This window comes from Chamaea fasciata, unplaced genomic scaffold, assembly GCF_029207755.1.
Source record: "Chamaea fasciata isolate MVZ Bird 193981 ecotype frontalis unplaced genomic scaffold, bChaFas1.0.hap1 SCAF_7, whole genome shotgun sequence".
Classification (NCBI taxonomy): domain Eukaryota; kingdom Metazoa; phylum Chordata; class Aves; order Passeriformes; family Sylviidae; genus Chamaea; species Chamaea fasciata.
In genome coordinates this window covers 26,003,939-26,021,908 of record NW_027094092.1, presented here as the reverse complement: position 1 = coordinate 26,021,908, position 17,970 = coordinate 26,003,939, and the positions used below count along the sequence as shown (strand labels likewise).

The 17,970-nt window shown below is 39.5% G+C and overlaps 1 protein-coding gene across 1 annotated transcript in view; it reads left to right on the top strand.

Moving 5' to 3' along the window:
* Positions 1–17,970, top strand: part of SPTBN5 (spectrin beta, non-erythrocytic 5) — a 92,269-nt gene that overhangs the window by 49,055 nt on the left and 25,244 nt on the right. Inside the window, 11 exon segments of the mRNA XM_066188091.1 lie at positions 2,260–2,364; positions 3,352–3,537; positions 7,374–7,529; positions 8,158–8,349; positions 8,970–9,065; positions 11,747–11,865; positions 12,504–12,618; positions 13,294–13,407; positions 14,684–14,805; positions 15,441–15,603; positions 17,488–17,676. Of these exon segments, the coding sequence (XP_066044188.1) occupies positions 2,260–2,364; positions 3,352–3,537; positions 7,374–7,529; positions 8,158–8,349; positions 8,970–9,065; positions 11,747–11,865; positions 12,504–12,618; positions 13,294–13,407; positions 14,684–14,805; positions 15,441–15,603; positions 17,488–17,676 (1,557 nt within the window).

The following is a 17,970-nucleotide window of genomic DNA, read 5'->3' as shown; positions in this document are numbered from 1 at the left end:
ATGGGACAGAACATCAGGCCAAGTTTGGCTGTCAGTCCTCTTATCCACAGCCACCAAGGAGGGCTTAGTGGTGGCAGCAGTAAAAAAGTCCATCAAGTAGCTGAAGACCAAGCATCAAAGCAAGGTAGTGGCTGAAATATGGGGTTGGTCCAAGGCGACCAGGGCAGGATCAGTGCACCTCAGTGCAGCTCAGGAGGGACTGATGTCCAGGGCTGAGCCTCAGAGAGATTCCCAGATGGGAACAGGGGTCTACCCAGGGCCTGTTAGTGCAGTCAGACCCTGGCAAGTAGGTGTGGATTGCCCTGCACATGTGTTCAAATTTGGGGAACCTCTCTTGCAGAAGATGCCCTGTGGGGTTAAGCAGTGATCCAGAGAATGAACATTATGGCTGGTTTTCTAAAGAAGCTGTCAAAGAATATCTTTTCCCTCTTGTAAAAAAACACCCTGTAAGGCTGCTATGGGACTGTGATGTTTTGCAAAGCAAGATTGATCTCTCTAGATGGTTTTTTTCCTGTGCACATCTATGGCTTAAAGGCACAGATTTACCCGTGTCCTTTACTACCCTTTTCCATAATGTTTAGCAGTTGTGCTGTTTCACTGATTCTGTTCTGTTTCTTTCCTTCCTCTTAATTCTTTCACACTATATAATTGATTTCAAATTCTTCTACCATCTCTGTTACCAGACAAAGTTACTGGCTGGAATTTCTCATCCTTGTCCAAAGGCTTGTGATTCCATGAGCTCACAAAATGGATTACACATTACACACTGCTGATAAATGCAATCCCTCACAGCAGTTTGATTTCCCAAACTCTATCCAGCCACAGCCACTTCAGTGTGAACGTTATCCAAGGGTAGTCTTTGCTCATGTCCCATCAGAGCCTGTAATTGGGGATTTTATCCTGCTGTTGCCTCATCACTGAACGAGAAAAAAGCCTGTGGCCAATTACATCCAATGAAAAGGAATAAATTCCTGTCAACCTGCAGAAAAGCGTAGCTTTTATATAGATAACTATATTTTTTATTCTTTTGCATTTGGAAAAACTGAGTGTAACAGAATATATGGGACAATATTTGGGCATTTTTCTTAACACCAGAACAGAGTAAGGGAACAATGCAATGCCTTTGAGACATGTGTGAATTAGCTGGAAAATGTGCACACTTGCACAGTGTTAGAAGGTGCAGAGGTCAGATTCCTTTAAACAGTATTTGTTATTTTGGACTAAAATCTTTCTGCATCAGAGATTGGCAGAACAGGCAGGAAATAACATCAGTGCAGGTAAGTTGGAATGATGGCCTGAAAAAATGACAGACGTAATGCACTTGGTACAGGTGCAAGGTAAGACATCTTTTCAGGAGCAATCAGCTGCATAAGTACAAGATGGGGACAAGTTGGTCTGATATCAGTTCTTCTGAAAAGTTGCTGGAAGCTCAAAGTGAAGTTGAGTTCATGGTGTTATATAAAAGACAAGCACGATATACAGGCGCATGCTGAAGATTGCAGCTTGAAAGGCATTCTGCTGACTTCACAACCTTCATTCTGGCAGCCTTATTGCTTATTGTCACTTGTTACATCAAGGCTCAAAATAAGTGGAAATGGAGAAAACCCAGAGGAAAGCAATAAGAACAATCAGAATCAAAATGACACAGCTGTTGTGGAATGATTGATCAGGTCACTGTAGTTTTAACCTAGAGAAGACAGAAACCCCAGAAACCAAAATGTCTACAAACATGCACAAGGCTGAAGTAAACATAAAAGGAATGGTCTCCTGAGTGTGAAGAAGTGGGCAGTATGTAACAAGGTGTATCAAAACCCACGCATTTTCAGGCTAGATGTTTGGAAAATCCTGCTAATGGTTGAGGTAATAAAGCACTGGTTTAAGTTGCTCAGGCAGGCTGCAAAATCTCTGTTATGGGAACTCTTCTAAGAAAGAATCATATGGACATCTGTCAGACATGATAGTGATCTTGCTTGGGATTACAAGGATGGCTTAGACCTCTGTAATTCACTGCCTTGTCACTTAGTGATTGTGATAAGGACTGGCAGGTCACTTTCCTTAGCCAGACCTGTTAATGCTTCTCTTTCTTGCTCAAGACCATGGACTTCTAATAATTAATTTCTAGCTTCTGTTGCCTCCTGTTCCTTTTCTTTCCCTCTCTAGTGTAGTCTCAGCAGCAGAGTTAATACCTCTTCTTCATTTTATGAATCAAGATTATGGGATAATTAATTCACTGAGAAAAATAATAAACTCTTTTTATAGGTTTATTTGAAAAGCAGTGACCTTGGAAGGTCTGTAGATGAAGTAGAACAACTGATAAAGAAACATGAGGCTTTTGAGAAGCTTCTGGCATCACAGGATGAGAAGGTAAAAAAATAAACATCAAATATTCTACCAGCTAGAATTCTATGAGATAAAAATGTATATATACTTTTTTTAAATCTGGTAACACTTTGAATTAGTGACAGGTGTGAAATGCCTGATATGCTTGAACAAAAGATAAAATGGGAAACCTTAGGGAAATAAGAGGCAGAGCATTGGAGAACAACTGTCAAAACAGTCCATGCTCAAGTCCTTGCAACGCATAGGAAAGCTACTCAGTAAGCAGAATAGGGGGACTTAAAAGAAGAACTGTTTAAAGCAGGCCACATTATATTATGGATATCAGAAGTTTCTGCTTTTTTCATGAAAAAAGAGTGACTTTTAAAGCAAGTAAAATAGATTAGGTATTTTGCAAAACACAGTAGGTATTTTGACATTAAAAAAGTTGTAAAATTACTTAAATATGCATTTGGTATACAACAGCTGTACCAAATGGGCAGTCTCTCTGCATCTTTAGAAGAGATACTGAATTGCTCACCTGTGTGTAAAGTAATCTGCCTGGCTGGTGGCCACTGCTGTAACTCACCCAGGCTAGGGCTAAGCTTAAATCTGTGGCTGTGCCTGGGTTCCCCAGAATGAGCTCCCAGGACTCTTGCCAGCTCCCTGCCAGACTGATTTCTCATTTTGAGAGCTACATTACAACACCTGGTTTCCAGAAAGCAATAAAATCTGAGCACTCATGGATGTCATGCTTGCTCCATGATTCTTTGCACTGGATAATCAGTGGCATTGGGACTCCTGAAGCTACAACTTTAATTAATTTATGTAGCCAGGATGCGCCATAGACTCCAATGACAGTAATGTCATAGATGTAACATAGTACAGGATGAGGGGGAATGCTGATTAACTTGTCCCTGATGTTCTTGTTCATTACAGAAAAAAAAAATATTTTAGCTATGAAAGTAGCTTGATTTTGTTTCTTTCACACCACTTGGAAGCACAAAAGTAATTTCAGATCTGTTGCCTCTTCAGATGATGTCTCTTCAAGAACAGGCAAGCAGGTTGAAAAAGGGTGATGGACTGGAAGGGCAAAAGATTCAGCACAAACTGGATGTCATTCACAAGAGGAAGCGTCAGATCAAGGATCTGTCCCAGAGTAGGAGGGAGAAGCTGCAGACTGCTCTTCTTCTGGCACTTTTCTACCAAAACTTGGAAGAGGTAAGAGGGTTTTAGACTGGGATGGGGAAGTAAAGCAGAGGAACCACCTACCTCTATTGGATGAAGTTCTCACTCTTGCCAGATATAATTAGGTGGATGACGATCTACTCTGGTGTGGCAGCTCCTGCCATACTCATGCAAAAGGATGCTTCAGTGCCACTCCTGTTACTATATTATTGTTGCGCCCATTAGAGCCACTTCACTCATCAAAAGGTCTGCTGAAATGAAACAGTTGAAAGGAAAACTGCAAGCTAATACATGTTTTTCCTTTGCTGGGAAAAAAAAAGTATTTCAAATCAGGACGAACACAAAGTGAAAAGTCTTATGGCCCGGGCACCAAGCTTTATTAGCGAGTGTTCATTGAAGGCCTTTAGCTACTGTAGACTGGCCTCTGCAGAACATGCTGGTCTCTGTTTGTCTCCTGTTCTGGCCTTAGTCCTGTAACTGAGTAGCTCTGCTCTGTCACTACTGTTGGAAAGACAAACTAGGTCAGCCTTTCAAAGGGCAGCACAACATATGTGACTGAGAACTGTGCTGGCATAAACAAGAGCACACAGACCCAGGGGCACGTTTTCAAGCACTTGCTGCTCTGCTATCCACCCCTTCTGCTGCTGTGTCCCGTGGAATGCCCTCAACGATTTACAGAACCAGAGCTATACTTTGCCTTTGCCCTTGCCCTTGGCTTTGCCTTTTTTTTTCTTTTTTTTTTGTTCCTCTTCCTTTTTCTTTTAATAAAATTTATCAGAAATTATTTATATTACCTTGTATTATTTGGTTATACTTTTACTATCTCATGATAGGAAAGCAGTGACAATCCACTGGTAATGGCCTGACCACCTTTTGGACTAGCAGAGGGGAGTGGGTGGACTGGATGGTGCATTGCACAGGGGTTATAATTTCAAAAGAGCAATTTCCCAAAATCCTCTGGTCAATACCCTTCTAGAATTACAATCAGCCCATTAGATAGGAATACTTATGCATTTCTTTCCATCACTCTGTAATTTCAAATCAGTGCTTGGGCTGGGGTCCCCCTTCAGTCTTGAATCACACACTCAGAGCACAAGATTTGGCCCTACATAGCGAAGAACCTTTCCCTATTCTCATCCACTTTCTCCACGTAAATTCAGCCAAGAGTTCTTTGGGGAGTTTTTGCTCTCAAGTTTCATGATTATTTACCTCACCAACCTGGAATCATTGCCTACTGCTGTAGAATGTGAATGTCACCAAGGAATTAAAATCAAAAACCCTACAGTAATATCTTTCTTTCTCTTTGTTGGTTAGAACGAAATGTTTACTTTGATTTTAATTATATTCTGGGTGTGTACACGTTCGTGTACGAGAATGGTCCCCACAGGAATGTTAAATTCAGAGATGAGTTTTGAGTTTGGCTGTCAAATCCATGTGGTCATTGCTTATTCTTACTTGTTAAGAGAACAAGACACATAGCTCAGGTCCCACTCCGCTGAAAACTCTCTGTCCTCTGTCCTGCAAATATGTTAAGGAATTTCTATTGATCAAACAGAATTTTTTGTGTCAGCAGAAATTAGTGATCACTGTCATCATTAAAATTCTTGTAGTTATTCTCTAGAAGCAATTACATAGAGAACTACACACATTAGTACAATGACCTACAATAATTAGCTCAAGAGATCATGTGCAGTTTACAAAATAAAACTCACCCTTCTACAATAGAAATATGGTGATTTTTTCTTATGCAAAGAAGTGAGACAGACTTACTACCCTGTTGCCAAAAAGTCTGTAGCTCAGTGTTAATCTGGAAGGCAAATGAGAAAGTTGCTACTTAGAAATATGTGTATTTAAGTTATAGCAGAGGGAATATTATAAAGTTAAAAATTTTGACTTCTAAATCTGGCTCCGGTTTTAACACTGACTCTGAAACTTGCTCATGATATTAGTAATACTTCCTTTCCCTTTCACCCTGTACATAAAAATAAAAAAACATTTACATCTTTATCTCAGGGGAATGAGAGAGAGAATCATTTATACACCCAAATATTAACTTGTATTATTTGGTTATGCAATCAGGTGTTATCTCTAGATATCTGGAGCAGGCACATCCCTTTATATGCTTTGCATACTTCTGTCATTAGAAAAATCAGTGTAATTTACCATTTGTACTCATGAGGTTACAGCAACTGATATTTTGAAAGAGTAAGTTTCTAAATTGGTAGTGCCCACATTTTTTTTGACTCCCATAGAAATTAAGTCTGATCTTGTGCCTATACTGAGCATTGCACTAGTTTTTCTGTTATCGTCAATGAAGTGAAAATGGCTGTCCAGACAACTGTTAAATTTTTCCATAGAAAAATTTTGGGAAAACAGATCAGTTTTGCTTCACATCTGAATGTGGGCGTGAGGCCAGGAGATGGATCCCTCACTCTCCAGAACCATCTTAAACAAGCCTTAAAATGAACCAAGGCATGAAGAGTGCAGATGTTCAGTCTGTCACTAATGCCACTGCTTCTAATTGAAAAGTAGGAGAGAAATTGACCTCAAAGTCGTTTTATCCTGGAGATCAGTTTGTTTCTCACTCCAGCTGTGTGGATGAGCCTCCCATTCAAATGAAGAGTCACTTAAGTGACCCTGAAGCACGAAAGTGTGGCTGGGAATGGGAAGGCCATCGAGGAGGGTTTTGGAAATTAAAGCAGCACATGAAAATGTGTAGCCCTGGGCAAGTTTGACGTGGCTTGTTTGAGTCTCTAACTGTGCTCTGGAGGGAAACGTTGTCTGGAGAGCACACTGCTAGTGAAAGCTATTTTTGTTTATAGAATCTCAGCAGCTGAAACAACATTTCAAACCATTAATTAACAGAGGAAAATCCTTCAGTTGACAAGCCTTGTGTGCACGTAGTGCACAGTTCCACAAGGACAGCCAAGATATTTTGACACTAATAAAGCTGCTCTTCAATTTGCAGCTCTTGTGTTGTCAAAACATTACATTACTTCAGTGCTCTGAGAACAACAGGATCAGTTACAACGTTATGTCAAGTGTTCTATTCCCCGTGTTTTGATGGATAGAAAATATTTCCTTCAGTGCTAAGGGCTAAAGTTCAGCAGAACTTAAAGAAAATTGTGGGAAACTTGCTATCCTATTCTTCATTTTATTCTGCATACTTTAAAATACCCTTAAAAATTATTTCCTAAGAGAAACACATTTGCTTTGTTAGCTCTCACAAATGACCTGCTTTTCTGAATCTGATATTCCTGACCAGACCATTTTGAATTTTATGAAGTATAAAAGCAAACACAGTTGTATTTCCTTTCAAATAAGCTGACTAGTGCTTGGGCCCCATCAGCAAATCTTTATTTGCCTTGCATTTTCCATTTAGGTCTCACAACACCACTAACACGAGGAAAGGTTGGTGCTGTCTTATAGATGAGGCACTGAATTCTAAAGAATCTTTACCCAGTTTGCAGGTAGGTCAGTGGCAGAGATACCAGATGAAACTCAGAGCCCTAAACCCCCAGACTCAGTGGTCATAATCTCATTTTAAATGTACACCATGTTAAGGCTCAAGGATTCTTTCTACATAATTTAGAAGACTCTATAATCTGTTAATGCCTTGTGATAAAATCTGAGGTATTCAAGGAAATTTCCATTACTGCTGTGGTCAGATGAAAATTAGTTTTATTTCTACCTGCTTTTAACAAAGTAGAATAAGTTCAGAAACTGGAGATGCACTTCAGCTGTCAGCTCCTACCCAGTGTATCCAGCCCAGGTATGGTCACTTGCACAGAATAGTGACATATCCTGGGAGGAGGCCCCAGGACCCCAGGAAGTTGTGGTGCTAACTCAGGTGCCTCTCAATGTTGCAGGCAGAGGATTGGATCAGTGAGCGCATGCAGAAGCTGGAGGATCCTTCCATACAAGACCCCAGCAATCTGCAGGACAAGATGAAGTTGCTGCAGAAACATCAGGTCTTTGAGGCAGAGATTCTAGCAAATGAAGAAATCATCACGGCTGTTAATAAGGTGATCTGTCACTGTTAGTGTTTTTAGAGATTATTACTGCTCATCCAAAGAAGGACAGATTGATCAAATGTAAAGGAAGAGTAGCTTGGTCATCACTTCTGCATCCATTATCCTACTGGTGTGACAAGGACTGAGTTGCTTTCCCATGGAAATGTAGTGCTGTTAATTTACAACAGGGAGATACTTTATTTGCTCCATTCAGGGAGCTTCCATTTTCCTTATAGCCTAAATAGGAAAATAAACAATGACTTCTTCCTTGCCTGACATGATTACTCCTACAAAAGACAAATATGATTTCATGCCAATTTGTGAATATTCTTGTTGTAACTGGGTGAATCATATAGCTAAAGGGCACAGTCATCTGTAATACTTGGTGCTCCTATTCCATGGATATCTTTCTTGGCAGGGAAATATTCAAATCCAAGTGTTCTATGGTTCTAGATTCCCTCCAGATGTAAAAGCTTTCCAGCTGGCTTTATCATTTGGGTGATAAGAATTTATATTAGTAATCTATTGTTCAATCCAGGTTAGGAAGGTGAAAGAGTCCTCCTAGGAAGGTCATGCAATGTGGTAATCCCATTAAAAATGGGGCAACTTTAACTTCTAATTTCTTCTTCTGAATGTGAAGAAAGGAGAAGCCCTGGTGTCAAAAGGCCACCCAAAATCAGGAGAGATCCGTCACCAAGTCCGCATGCTTCAGGAGCACTGGGAGAAGTTGAAGAGAGCTGTTGCTGCTCGTGGAAAGATGCTGGAGGACAGTCGGGACTTCCTAGAATTTCTCCAGAAGGTAGACCAGGTGGAAGCCTGGATCAGGGAGAAGGCAAGTGGATTTTAGTATTTAACCCAAGCAGCACACTGAAGACTTGCTATTTAGCAATGACATTCTGATAAATGTGTCATCTTCCAGGATATTTGCCTAGTGATTTTTGTCTGGAAGAATCAAGACATGTTCTACAAACAATATGAAAGGAATGACTGAACAAATTCTGTGGAGTCTGTCCATACCAGAGTCAATTGGGCAGTATTAGCACATCTTCTCATGTAAACTGTGCACATGAAGAGTTTGTGATTATTTGTGGCCAACTCATGTGTCTCTACTGAGGCAGAGAAATGAAAGCAGATTATAATGGAAGAGACTTGAAGCATTTGGCAGCTGGCTTTCACTCTCATTGTATATCAAATCTGAAGGTTTCTCTTCGTAGGAGTGAAGGAAGAATCACTTTCCGTCAGAGGTTGCTTCCGTAGCCACTAGTAGATCAAAAAGGGAGTTGGTACCAAGTCTCATAATTATCTAAAGATCAGAAAAGCTATTTCAGAAGCTGTAGGTTGGTGATTTATAGACACATCACAGAACTTACTGCATCAGGATAAGCACTGGGAGTTGCTGTGTTCTTGTACTCTTCACCTAAATATTTGTCTGTTTGCTGCTTATTTCCCCAGGAGGTCATGATTAACGTAGGTGATGTGGGAAATGACTATGAACACTGCCTGCAGCTCAAGAAAAAGCTGAATGAGTTCCGTGGAGCAACATCAGGGGTAAGAGGTGTTTTTCATGCTCATGTCTTGCATGGCTGCAGGCAACAGGTAACTTTTCAGTCCAGTTAGCATATACAGTTTCAGTGCTCAGAGGAGGTGTAAGACCAAAGAGATAGGAAGCATCACTACCTCAAAAGTCATTTAAAAAGACAGAATTTTCTCTTATTATGCCTTCTGCTTTGAAGATGTCTAGGCAGAGCTGTCAGCCACTCATGACACAACCTAACATTTCAGACTACATCAAATGACTGGAAAGCTCACTGTGGGAGCCTGAATTTGAGCAGATTTTCTTTGGTTCATGCAGTCTGCAAAGTCACAGTGATTTCCACCCAAAAGTGGTTTAAAAATGTTAGTTTTAGCCGTGCTTCTTTGAGTTTGAGAACTGATCTGGACCTTCCATGAACAAGTCTGTAAAAAATATGTACTGTTTTCTCTATTTCTATCCTTTATTTCTCCATTTTCCTCCTCCTGAGGAATGCTCTCGTTCTCATACTCCTTCATCCAAATTAAGCACGTAAATCTGGGGGCCTCTGTTTATACACCATACGCGGTTACTCATGAATCATAACATCAATAACCAGACATTTAGTAAAACAGAGCAATGGTCTACACTTTGGATAACAGCCATGTGGCAGGACAGCTGCACTCTTCACCTTTCGGTGCTGACATCTCTGTCCCTCTTTCATGATGCTGAGTCATGCCAGCTGCCTGTCCTGCCCCCAGTGAGACGTCCCAGCTTAGGCACCAAACCTGGGGAACAGCGGCCTCCTTGTCATGTGTTCAGCTCCCACCATGAGAGCTGCGAGGCCATTTATTGAGGGGATGCATTTGCAGCAACCTCTTGATCTCTCTGTTTGTGTGAACTGCTACAGATGAGAACTAAGATCTGTGTGTCACACAGGAAAGAGTACTGTGCTGATTTGCTAGTCTGGAAATTGTAGGAAAGGTCTGAAAAGAGATGTGTTAGGAATTTGTGAGTGATGTTTACTCTAATATAATCTCCTAATATTCTTTATCCTTTATTTGCCTGTTATCTTTTTGTTGATTCTTGTTATGGCAGCTCCCATCTTCTTTTGTTGCCTAGTAGCAGAAGGAGACAATCCTCTTCTATGCAAAGTTGCAGTGGAGATATGCCTGAGACCAGGGAGAAACCCCTGAGCTCTCTATTCCAGAGCCCAGCAGAATTTCGTGACAGCACATTCATGCTGGCTTTGGATAGACAGCCAAATTATTTGGCTTCAGCACCAGGGAATTAGTAAATTGAAGAGACATTCATTATACTCATCAGCTGACTGTGAGATAAGGGATTGAGCAAGGGATCTTCTACAGCTTGTACCAGCCAAAAGAAGGATGATTAATAGGGCAGAAACAACCCAGTGTTCCAGTCAGCATAAGCCTCTGAATAGGAATGTTTATCCATAAACTAAGGAAGATCTTATGTGCCAGTCTTGAAACTCTTGGCCTTAGACACTATCAGCCTGTAGCCAGTGCTCCTGTAACACTCTGAACATGACTCCTGCAGATAAAAAGCTGGGAGAGTCATGCAGTTATGCCCTGATAGCTGATGCTCAGTTATGCAGTGCTTCCTAGGGTAGTACAAACAGAAGGAGGCTGCTTCTGGCACAGTGTGTGCATCCATCCAGCCTGGGTTTTCCCACTAGAAAAATCTGAGATCAGGATAATGAGTAATCATCCTGCATTGATGGCTGCCAGACTTTCTGTTCACTGTGCTCCTATTATTTCCCAGGAGAGGAGGCTGCAGGGTTTCTGGAGAATATCTGACTGTCTGCTGGTTTCTCTCGTTTACTTTATGACTGTGTATAATAGGAAAGCACATATGGAAGCACAAATATTGGAATGGATGCAGCATAAACAAAGCACACAACGGAGTGAATACTTACATTAACAGTGTGCTGGCATCTTGCAGCTGTGCTTCTTTCCATCAGTGATTGTCTCCCTGCTAAACTTGTGATTTATTTGTCCCAGAAAAATAAAGAATGCTTTTGAATCTTGGAGCAGTGTTCAGTGTTGGCCATCTGTAGTGCTCCAAAAGAAAAATTATCCCACTGTTCTCCAGATTATACGGGCAATGTGCAAATGTTATCCATTCTATGGTATGTGCATGGGAAGCAAGTCTCCTAGAAGACTTAGCCTTAGAAGAAAACACAGTGGTATAGGTGGTCTGGGATTCCCAAGGCTGTATGGATTTTGAGCCTGTTGTCTACAGTACAGAAGGTACCTGGGGACAGAAGCTCACCTAGATAAAACAGCCAGTAGGCCCAGGAGCCCATGAGTCATTACCTGTCTGACAGAGGAACAATCTGTCACACATCAGCTGTTCCACAGCAGCCACCTATGGAACCAGCAACTGCATCTGTGTTTCTTCACCAAATAAACCCCTGCTGGAATATCTGGCTTAGAAATGAGAGTCTGAGGGCCCTCACCTAGACCAAGATCATTGTTACACTTAGAGCCATTAATTTTCTTTCTTGCCTTTACTGTCTTCTCATCAGACACACGGTAACGCCAGCAGTTGTAGCAGAGCAAACTCCATGTGTCTGAAATGTTAGTGAGGTAAAACCCTTTATTTTTGCTGCTTGTTTGTTATTTTCACATCTCGGTGGAAAACTCAGTCACAAGCAATTTGAATGTGTACCTTTGTTCCCTTTCTCACTTTACAGGAGTCAACAGTGGACGATGCTCACATCAGGACTATCAATGCCTTGGCCATGAAACTGGAGAGACAGAACAAGGAAGAAACAAGGACAATCTATGAGCGCCGAAAGCATCTCAATGAGAAGTGAGCACACTTTCAAATGTTCTGTGTAAAGCAAAAACAGGAAGAGAAAATTGGGTGTCTTCAGCTGTGACAAATTAAGGAATTGGAGCATTTGTTTTCTTCTTTAATATCACCACTACCAAATATCAGACACTGGAGTTGTCTTTCCAGACTCCCAGAGCAGGGAGTTTAGAAGGATTTTTAATCCAGAAGTGCCAAAGTCATGTTTCTAGCCTTGGAGTTAAATACTGTGTTCCACATCACTTGGCACACAAGATTCATAAAGCTTAGACACTTCCATGTATTCACACAGTTGTCCTGGTGAATTGCCTTGTGCTTTTGCTGCTCACAGTCCCTTATCTAAGAAACAAAAGCATGAAGATATCGATTGTGATATTATTGACAGTTTAAGGAAACCGGGTCAGTCTTTATTTTAACCCCCATGGCATCCTGAAGACATGGAATAAATACAACCAGATAGTCTTCTCAGGCTAACGCTTTATCCCTGTGATGAACCCCCTATTATGGAGAACTGGGGGATAAATACATGAGGTAGTTCAGCAAACCTGTGGTTTTGTTTAAATATGAGCACCATGAAACTCAGTTGTGGAAATCCTTACCTCTGAAATACGTCTCTAAAATATTATTTCCAATTAAAGGTGGAACAGTTTTCATGGTAACCTGAATGCATACAGGAAGAAGTTAGAGGGAGCTCTAGAGATTCACGCCTTAATCAGGGAAATAGATGACATCACAGAAAGAATTACTGAGAAGGTAAATTTTCCAATTTTGATTAATTGAAATGGAAAAATGGTCTATCAATCTTATTCATTCAGAAAATGGAGATAAAAAATGCCGATCCTGAATTACGATTTTGATATTAGTAGGGAAAAAAGGCTCTATAAAAGCTAATTATTTCGTCAATGGAAGTAATCATATTTATTTAATTAGTCAGTAGGCAAATAGTACTACTTAAGGTTACAAGACTTTTGGCTTGAAATTTTTATAAAAACTTTTAAAATGTATTTCTTCATTTATGGGATTTAATTTCTTAGAATCCCAAGGGCAAATTTTATTTTTTATATTTTCATAACACACAGCTGAATTTCTGTGCCACAATTTATTGGGAAATATTTTTCTGGTTTGGCATATGAAAAATAAAGAAGAAAGGAAAGATTGAGAAATGCAGGGAGGCACGCCTGTCTTTGTTTTATATCAGAATGGCCAGAGGCACCTTAAGCAGGATTATGACTGTTCAGAGTTGTGGATTCTTGTTTCATCTCTGTAAGGAAAGCAGACAATGTGGTTTATTGGTATTTAAGAAGACAATAAGAACATTCAGATGGCAATGCAAAGAGGTGAAGGAGGAGGCTCTTTGAAATAATTGAGATACATATCCTTTTGTTTGGTGTCATCTTCACTGATTGCACATCCCACCGCCCTCTCCAGAGTGTATTGATACAAGCATTGGATTATGGAAAAGATGTGGAAAGTGTGGAAAACCTGATTCGAAGACATGAAGAAATGGAGAGAGAAATCAGTGTTATTAAGTCCAAAATGGAGGTAAGAAGTAGGGAAGTACAAAGGATACTGAAAAAATTTTGCTTTTTCTTCTGGAAAATATGGTGCAAAAATCATTGTTACTCTTCAGATTGATTAGCAAGAATTTTCAGCAGTGCAAGTGCAGCATAACTTTCTTCTCATGAAAATACCGTGCTGCTTAATCCTACTTGTCAAATATTATTCTTCCTGAGGCACAAAATCTAAGAAGAAAAGTCCCTTTTTAATGTTATCTGAGTCTCTGGCCCTCACCTACAAGCCAGATCAGACTGTCCTGTACATTTTGGAAAGCATGGACTCCATCTTTTCCCCAGTTCCTGTACCTAGCTGAACCAAAATCACAACCATATTTCTGTTCAGAACTTAAATGCAAACCCCATACTGCCCGTAGTCTCCTGACACAAACATCAAACACAGAAATTCTAGGTTATAATTCCCTGCCTGATCCCCACTCTGGCTTTTGTAAAATGGTCAGTTTGCATCATCTAGGACTAAATTAAATTGAGCATTAAATATGGGTCTAAGCTCCTTTATATTTGTATATTTTTACTAAAAAGAAATACGTCCTGTTGGACCACAGTAGTAGAAATCCAATGACAACCTCTCGCGTGTTTTCACTGTTGGCCAGTGTTAAGCCCTTTCCTACAGAAAATATGAAAAACTTTTTCTTCACAATAGTATACAAATAGTGTCAATATGTGTGGCACCTTCAACATTGAGACTTTGTAAGCTAATTCTCATGTGAAATGTGGGTGATTACTAGAAGGTATAAGCAAGGCTGTACAGGGGAGATGGGCAAGGTTTGGGTTTGGGTTTTCTAGTATAACACCTGTACTTTTTTGGCATATTTTCTCTTCTGCATAATTAAAATTCTTCATTTTCATCAACTTGATGGAATTTTTCAAGAAAGTTTTCAAGCTTAAACCTGAGTTGATGAACATTTTTTTACTGTTCATCAGACTGCTAATAGAAGTTACAATTAGCACTTCATTTTCCTATCTGTTTGTCCATATTCTGCAAAACTGTTTTCTAAATTGTAAATTAACCTTTGTGCATGCAAAGCAATGCACAGAGATCTTTTTTCACATGGATGTTTGCTCACAAATACATGTGTATTACTTTTGCATGTTACATAGCCCTTGGAATATTTTGTTACTGTAATTTAATTAACTGCCTTTGAGAGCTAGGGTCTTTAAATGACCTTTTTTTTCCTGAAAGGCAAACTCAGGTATGAATAAAAATATTTGGCATAAATTTACCCCACTAAATCTCTTCCCAGCCACTGGAACTGGAATCATTCCGCCTTTCCACAAGGAATCCATCCATAAATGACAAACTGACTATGAAGCAACAGGAGATGAAAACCAACTGGATACGACTCCAGGGACAGGCCAAACAAAGGTGAAGGCTTAGAGTTGTTTGAATATGTCTTAGCAGAAGCAAAGCTGCTCCCTGGGGTCTAAACCCTACTTGCCAGAGGTCTTTTAAAGGTTTTTAAAGATTTTTTTACAAAGTTTACACAGCCAAACAAGATACCTGCATTGGAAAAAGTCAGACTTGATACACAAAAAGTTCCACTGATGTGACTTTGGGAAAACTAATACAACATTTTGTGTTTATCCCATTAAATAATGTTACTAAAATGCCTTCAGACTCTCAAATTACATCTATCATAAAACCTTTGTGGAAGACTTATTTTTGGATGATTCTTGAAGATTTTTTTTCCTCAAATCTTTTCAAAATGAGAGTCTTAATCCTGATCCATAATCATCGCTGTAAGCAACAAATATGAAGGGGGTTTTTTTATCCTACTTGTGCTAATGAACCAATGTAGAAAGATTAGTAAGCATGTTGCGTCCAAGGCAGTGTGCATCTCCTGTGGTTTTGGTTAACATGAGGATTCTTAGGAACTGTAAGGGAAAGCTTGAGTTAATTTAATTTGGCTTCTGGTAAGCTACTTTCCTATGCAAATGGGGAGGGAGAGGCAACTAGATAATTCCTTGTCAGATAATGCTGAACTGCACCTTTTATGGCAGGAAGGAGAAGCTGGCAGCCTCATACCAGTTGCAGAAATTTAACTTGGAGATGAAGGAGATACTAGACTGGGCCCAAAACACCAGAGCTTTAATGGAAGCAGGAGGGCTGCCTAAAAGTGCAAATGAAGCTGAAAGTATGATTGAGGAGCATCAGGAAAGAAAGGCAAGTATCTCCTGTGGTTCCAATTGCACATACTGGGAATCTTTCTGTGTGCACAGCATGCATCTGTCAATAACATGGTAAAAAAATTCTGTTTTCAGTACCAGGCTGGGGATAGAAATCATCTACATACTGGCAAAACTGTTTCACAGGCTCTTTTGGCAACTTGTGTCTTTGCAAAAAGGCCCCAAAGCCCCATGAGGTCTCACCTGTGTTGCTGTCCAAGCCTGATGGTGAAAAAGGCTTAGTCAGAGGCTCAAAGAGGCTCAGTGTCACATCATGCTCACTGCTCATCTCCTTATTCATATTGCCAAAGAAGTTAATGCTAGTTAATCCTTGCTTCGAGCTAGATTTTTTTTCATGTGAACTTAATTTACCTGACAAGAAAATAAAAACAGCAGTTTATTTCACACAGCAAAGTAAATTACCACTGAATGGTGCTACACATTCAGTTCTGGAACAGTTCATATCCCAGTAATAGTTACCTTAACTAATGTTTTGGTGGCTAATTTGGATAATACTTTTGGCTTCTTTTCTAAAAGGAGTGACATTTTAATTAAAATTAGGAAAAAAGTCAATATTTTATTTTTTTTCCAAGAATCACAGCTATCTTTCAGCTGTTGTGCTACATTCTCTTTGCAATTATTTTACTTTTAAAAATCCTGTTCACAGAATAATTACTAATATCCTGTGCTTTGTGAGTCCCATTATTAGCACAAACAGTTTAGAGATTCTGATTAATTTTCTAAAACCTGAATTTTGTGTGGAGTACCTGAAATCCCCTCCTTCATCCTCGTCATCCATTTTAACAATGATTTCTCATATCACTTAACAGTGGTTTTGCTAATAATTCTTTGTCATATTAGAAATATTACAAACCACTGATGTAGTGTGTTCCCAATTTAAATGGTGGCAAGATCTAAGTCTTTAATATCCGTTAGTCAAGGAGCCCAAATGGCTCTAAGGAGACAGTCACAGGGAAAAGGAGGAATTCAGGCATTATGTTCTTATGTTGACTTAACTAAAATTACAGACAAGGCAAGAAGGAGGGTTTTTTTCATTCTGGTTAGTAGCTCAAACCAAAGTCTTTAGGAGAGACTAGAGTTGAACATGGGATGTTAGTGTGAATTTTAAAAATATTTGAATTACGATTTTATTGCTGTGTTATCTATGATTGGGCAACACTGCCACCCCAAAAAACTCTAAAAGCAGCAGTTCTAATTTCAGAAATTTAATAGTACATGCCATAGTGTTTAAGGCAGTTTATGAGTTAATACATGGTATTATTTCAGTCCGTAGTTATTTTCATTTTTAAATTGCTTACATTAGAAATCCCACATTCAGTTTGCAGGGGTCATAATTGCTTTTTATGCTTTCACCATCAGGATTCAGTATAGATGTATAATTCATTCCTCAGACCAGGTGCGAAAGTTAAATGTGTTTCATTTTAACTACAAAAAAATCAAGTAAAACTGTGTCTTTAATGTAAAAATTTGATGGCAACTTATTTGTCAGGAGAGGACAAATTCTAGGCACTGTTTCTTAAAAGAACCACTTTCATGTAGGAAGACTGGGGGATGATATTATGGATGTTTGAAATTGTGTTCATTTATATCTTGGCATTTTCTAATCTGTTTCTAACTAAATCTCAATTTTCATGTGTAGGAAAACATGTTGTTCCAAGATCAATAAAGTCATTTATTATTTACATTTATGCTCTCTTAGGCAATTCTATGCCCTTCCAGTAACATAGCTCAGAGGTAAATGATTTTCCATACAAATATTAGTGCCGGAAAGTTACAGCCCAAACTCTTCCCCTTAAGGCTTGTATTCCAAACAACTGGCTTTTCATAAATCCTTGACATCAACCTTAGTAATGTATTTTAGGAGGAGATTGAAGCCCGAGTGGAAAGATTCAACGCTCTCAGTGACTATGGTAAAGAACTTGCCAATTCTGGTCACTATGCAACCCCTGAGATTCACCAGTCCCTCTCCAGACTACAGCACGCCTGGTCTGAACTGATCCAAGCATGGAAAGAGCAATATATAAAATTGTTTCAGGCACAAGATTTACAGGTGAGTAAAATTACATTCAAGAGAGAATGCACATGCCACTGACAGTTTTTCTTGATAGAAACAGCAAATTTATGAGATGGTAGGATGAAAGATGTTCTAGTAATACCCAGTGTTTAGTCTGTATTTCACTGGTTTCTGGAAGGCATGCTGAGGGCCAAGCACATTCAGTAGTGACAGGACTTTGAGAGATTTTACCTCTACAAATCATAGAAATTTTTGTGGAATGTGTGCTAATATATTTTTCAAAGACTGTAAAACTTGGTAAAATTTGGTCAAGCTCTCATACATCTGGAA